Source organism: Carcharodon carcharias (genome assembly GCF_017639515.1).
Source record: "Carcharodon carcharias isolate sCarCar2 chromosome 24 unlocalized genomic scaffold, sCarCar2.pri SUPER_24_unloc_1, whole genome shotgun sequence".
Lineage (NCBI taxonomy): Eukaryota > Metazoa > Chordata > Chondrichthyes > Lamniformes > Lamnidae > Carcharodon > Carcharodon carcharias.
The window spans coordinates 3,322,492-3,328,264 of record NW_024470584.1 but is presented as its reverse complement, the minus strand read 5'-3'; the positions used below and the strand labels follow the sequence as shown (position 1 = coordinate 3,328,264).

The following is a 5,773-nucleotide window of genomic DNA, read 5'->3' as shown; positions in this document are numbered from 1 at the left end:
TCATCCCTTGGTGTCCAGAGTGTAGATCTGGGGGCAGCAACTCTTTCCATCTCGTCCTCGACCCCCGGTAAGGCACAGACTCTCCCCCAGCACCACAACACGGTGGCCGACCCTCTTCATCTCTGGGTCGCAGGTCGGGAGATGGAACCACATTCCCCCTGGAGAGCCTGGGAAAGTACAATGGGATCAGATACAGGGTAAAGCTCCCTCTACACTGTCCCCATCAAACACTCCCAGGACAGGTACAGCACGGGGTTAGATACAGAGTAAATCTCCCTCTACACTGTCCCCATCAAACACTCCCAGGACAGGTACAGCACAGGGTTAGATACAGAGTAAATCATCCTCTACACTGTCCCCATCAAACACTCCCAGGACAGGTACCGCACAGGGTTAGATACAGAGTCAATCTCCCTCTACACTGTCCCCATCAAACACTCCCAGGACAGGTACAGCACGGGGTTAGATACACAGTAAATCTCCCTCTACACTGTCCCCATCAAACACTCCCAGGACAGGTACAGCGCGGGGTTAGATACAGAGTAAATCTCCCTCTACACTGTCCCCAACAAACACTCCCAGGACAGGTACAGCACGGGGTTAGATACAGAGTAAATCTCCCTATAAACTGTCCCCGTCAAACACTCCCAGGACATGTACAGCATGGGGTTAGATACAGAGTAAATCTCCCTATAAACTGTCCCCGTCAAACACTCCCAGGACATGTACAGCACAGGGTTAGATACAGAGTAAATCTCCCTCTACACTGTCCCCATCAAACACTCCCAGGACAGGTACAGCACGGGGTTAGATACACAGTAAATCTCCCTCTACACTGTCCCCATCAAACACTCCCAGGACAGGTACAGCACGGGGTTAGATACACAGTAAATCTCCCTCTACACTATCCCCATCAAACACTCCCAGGACAGGTACAGCGCGGGGTTAGATACAGAGTAAATCTCCCTCTACACTGTCCCCAACAAACACTCCCAGGACAGGTACAGCACGGGGTTAGATACAGAGTAAATCTCCCTATAAACTATCCCCGTCAAACACTCCCAGGACATGTACAGCATGGGGTTAGATACAGAGTAAATCTCCCTATAAACTGTCCCCATCAAACACTCCCAGGACATGTACAGCACATGGTTAGATACAGAGTAAATTTCCCTCTACACTGTCCCCATCAAACACTCCCAGGACAGGTACAGCACGGGGTTAGATACACAGTAAATCTCCCTCTACCCTGTCCCCATCAAACACTCCCAGGACAGGTACAGCATGAGGTTAGGTACAGCATGAGGTTAGATACAGAGTAAAGCTCCCTCTACACTGTCCCCATCAAACACTCCCAGGACAGGTACACCACAGGGTTAGATACAGGGTAAAGCGCCCTCTACATTGTCCCCATCAAACACTCCCAGGACAGTTATAGCACGGGGTTAGATACAGAATAAATCTCCCACTACACTGTCCCCAACAAACACTCCCAGGACAGGTACAGCACAGGGTTAGATACAGAGTAAAGCTCCCTCTACACTTTTCCACAGCGCAGGTTGAAACATACGTGTGTCGTAGAGGAAGAGATCGTTGCAGACGGTGTCTGTGGTCTTGTTGAAACACTCTCCTCCGTATAGCACAGCGAAGGGGCCCACCAGGGTCATGGAGTGATGACGTAGGGCTCCTGGCCTCATGGGTTGAGCTATTCCAGAGGTAATGAGCGAGCGGAGATGCTCAGTGAGTCTGGGGGCGTGGAGAGGGTCTGGCTGTTCATCGAAAGGAGCAGAGGCAAGGTAAATCCATACTCAATCTCTGTTCCTGTCTTTGTCTCCCTCTCTCTCTCTGTCCGTGTCTCTGCCTGCCCATCTCTCTGTCCTCTCTCCACATCTCTGTCTGTCTCCTTGCCTCTGTCTCTTTCCCTCCCTCTTTCTGTCTCTCTCCCTCCCTGTCTGTCTGTCTCTCTCTCTCCCTGCCCATCTGTCTCTACGTCTCTGTCTCTCTCTCTCTCTCTCCCTCTCTGTCCTCTCACCATGTCTCTGTCTGTCCGTCTCTGTGCCTGTCTCTTTCCCTCCCTCCCTCTCTGTCTGTCTGTCTCTCTCTCTCTGTGTCTCTCTCTCTGTCTCTCTCTCTCCCTGCCCCTCTGCCTCCACTTCTCTCCCTCTCTCTCGGTCTCTCTCTGCCCTGTCTGTTTCTCCCCCTCTGCCTCTCTCGGACACTCACCATCACTTCCCCTTCAGTCCAGACCCTGACCGTCTCGATCTCGGTGGAATTCCGGCCTCCAAACACCAGCAATTTGTATCCGGACGTCCGCTGGCCATGTATCCGGGCCAGGATGGCGGAGTGACCTGATCTCGAGGCTGTGTGTGACTCACGTTCCTTGTACCTGGACAGGAGGAGGAGTCATGCAGCAGGGTCAGAGGGCTCTTCAGTCAAAGAAGCACAAATCTGCCAGACCCCCCCAAAGCTTCAGCCTACTGTCCACTCCAAAATCCTCCCTTCTTAATCGTAGAAATATGCAGCACAAAATGAGTCTACTCAGTCTATGTTGGGCCAGAGAGCAATTGAGCTATCCCACTCAATACAAATACACTCATCGCTCCACTCAGTTCAAATAGAATCATCGCGCCACTCAATTCAAATACACTCATCGCTCCACTCAAGTCAAATAGAATCATCGCTCCACTCAATTCAAATACAATCATCGCTCCACTCAATCCAAATACAAACATCCCTCCACTCAATCCAAATACAAACATCCCTCCGCTCAATCCAAATACAAACATCCCTCCACTCAATCCAAATACAAACATCCCTCCACTCAATCCAAATACAAACATCCCTCCACTCAATCCAAATACAAACATCCCTCCACTCAATCCAAATACAAACATCCCTCCACTCAATCCAAATACAAACAACCCTCCACTCAATCCAAATACAAATATCCCTCCACTCAATACAAATACAAACAACCCTCCACTCAATCCAAATACAATCGTCGGCTATGGGGAGAGAATGGGACAGTGGGATTAGTTTGGGATTGATACAGGGCTATGGGAGAGTGGGGCAGTGGGATTAGTTTGGGGATTGATACAGGACAAGGGGAGAGAGTGGGACAGTGGGATTAGTTTTGGGATTGATACAGGACAAGGGGAGAGAGTGGGACAGTGGGATTAGTTTGGGATTGATACAGGGCTATGGGGAGAGAGTGGGGCAGTGGGATTAGTTTGGGATTGATACAGGGCTATGGGGAGAGAGCAGGACAGTGGGATTAGTTTTGGGATTGATACAGGGCTATGGGGAGAGAGCGAGGCAGTGGGATTAGTTTGGGGAATGATATAGGGCTGTTGGGAGAGAGTTGGAAAGTGGGATTAGTTTGGGATTGATATAGGGCTATGGGGAGAGAGTGGGGCAGTGGGATTAGTTTGGGATTGATACAGGGCTATGGGGAGAGAGCGAGGCAGTGGGATTAGTGTGGGATTGATACAGGGCTATGGGGAGAGAGCGAGACAGTGGGATAGTTTGGTATTGATACAGGGCTATGGGGAGAGAGAGGGGCCGTGGGATTAGTTTGAGATTGAATGAGGTCTATGGGGAGAGAGTGGGGCAGTGGGATTAGTTTGGGATTGATACAGGGCTATGGGGAGAGAGTGGGACAGTGGGATTAGTTTGGGATTGATACACGGCTATGGGGAGAGAGTGGGACAGTGGGATTAGTTTGTGGGCTGATACAGAGCTCACACCCGGACTCTCGTCCTTCACACTTACCAATATCTCTGTGCGTGGGCATCGATGTGGAGTGTGAAGACACTGGCAAATCTCCTCTGCATGTGGATGCCCCCCTCTCTCCCCACGATCAGCAACTCTCGCTCGGAGATCTTGTTACAGGTGTGTCCGCTCAGTCCGGCGGGAGGCTGGCTGCCATGCCCGGGGGTCAGCTCCCTCCAGCCTCCTCCCGTCTCCAAATCGAAGGCGTGGACCTCCGCCACCCGCCTCTTCCCGTCCCAGCCCCCCACCGACAACAGCCAGCGGTCCTGGAGGGTCACTGCGCCATGGTGGCTGCGGGGTGGACCTCCAGTGACCACCCTCTCGACCGCCAGGGTGGAGGGTTCCAGGACCACCAGGTCGTTCAGCGGCGGAACCCGGGGGTCCACCGACCGCACCCCACCAAAGACCACCAACTTGCCCCCCACCAGGTTGGCGGTGTGGAAGGCTCTGGCCAGTAATTCTGAGGATCCCACCCTCTTCCAGCCACACCGGGCCTCAGGAGCACTCGGGACTCGCTTTCGACCACCTCCAGCCTGGGAAAACAAATAGAAAGCACATTTCTGAGGTTAGTTAACCAATTCTGTCCAGCCAATCACCATCACTGACCATCCAGCCAATCACCATCGCTGACTATCCAGCCAATCACCATCGCTGACTATCCAGCCAATCACCATCGCTGACTATCCAGCCAATCACCATCACTGAACGCCTAGCCAATCACCATCGCTGAACGTCCAGCCAATCACCATCACTGACCATCCAGCCAATCACCATCACTGACCGTCCACCAATCACCATCACTGACCGTCCAGCCAATCACCATCGCTGACCATCCAGCTAATCACCATCGCTGACTGTCCAGCCAATCACCATCACTGACTATCCAGCCAATCACCATCGCTGACCATCCAGCTAATCACCATCACTGACCGTCCAGCCAATCACCATCACTGACCGTCCAGCCAATCACCATCACTGACCATCCAGCCAATCACCATCGCTGACCATCCAGCCAATCACCATCACTGACCGTCCAGCCAATCACCATCACTGACCATCCAGCCAATCACCATCACTGAACGTCCAGCCAATCACCATCACTGATCATCCAGCCAATCACCATCACTGACCATCCAGCTAATCACCATCACTGACCATCCAGCCAATCACCATCACTGACCATCCAGCCAATCAGCATCACTGACCATGCAGCCAATCACCATCACTGACCATCCAGCCAATCAGCATCACTGACCATGCAGCCAATCACCATCACTGACCATGCAGCCAATCCCCATCACTGACCATCCATCCAATCACCCTCACTGACCGTCCAGCCAATCACCATCACTGACCATCCAGCCAATCCCCATCACTGACCATCCAGCTAATCACCATCACTGACCGTCCAGCCAATCACCATCACTGACCATCCAGCTAATCACCATCACTGACCATCCCGCCAATCAGCATCACTGACCATGCAGCCAATCACCATCACTGACCATCCAGTCAATCTGCATCACTGACCATGCAGCCAATCTGCATCACTGACCATCCAGCCAATCACCCTCACTGACCGTCCATCCAATCACCCTCACTGACCGTCCAGCCAATCACAATTTCTAAGCATTCACAGTCTCGAACCATCCAATTGTCATCTAAACCATCAAAGCAAAGACTTTATCTAACAGTTTAACCAATCACCAGCTCCATCCATCCAACCAATCCCAATCGCTAACTAGCCAATCACTATCTTCTCTTGTTCATCCTTTGACGTGAGGGTGACCATGTTCGGGCCGATTGCTCGGATTCTGGATGGTATGTAAGTGACTCTGAGGCCAATCTGCACCCAGAAGATTCTCCTGTGAATAGGACAGGATACAGCAGACGATTGAGTTTTGGATGACTTACTAACTGGGGATTTCCTCTCTTTGTATTTTCTCATGGCCTCTGATTGCTTTTGAAGGAGGCTTCACCAGTTTTCCTATTTTCTTGCATC

The 5,773-nt window shown here is 51.8% G+C and overlaps 1 protein-coding gene across 1 annotated transcript in view; it reads right to left on the bottom strand.

Annotated features, from left to right (window-relative positions):
* Window positions 1-5,773, bottom strand: part of LOC121273474 (kelch domain-containing protein 9-like) — a 10,909-nt gene continuing 5,136 nt past the window's right edge. Inside the window, exons 2-5 of the mRNA XM_041180637.1 lie at window positions 3,772-4,304; window positions 2,224-2,386; window positions 1,571-1,769; window positions 1-167 (exon numbers count right to left, since the gene is read on the bottom strand). Coding sequence (XP_041036571.1) covers window positions 1-167; window positions 1,571-1,769; window positions 2,224-2,386; window positions 3,772-4,304 — 1,062 coding nt within the window. The remainder of the gene's footprint in view (window positions 168-1,570; window positions 1,770-2,223; window positions 2,387-3,771; window positions 4,305-5,773) is intronic.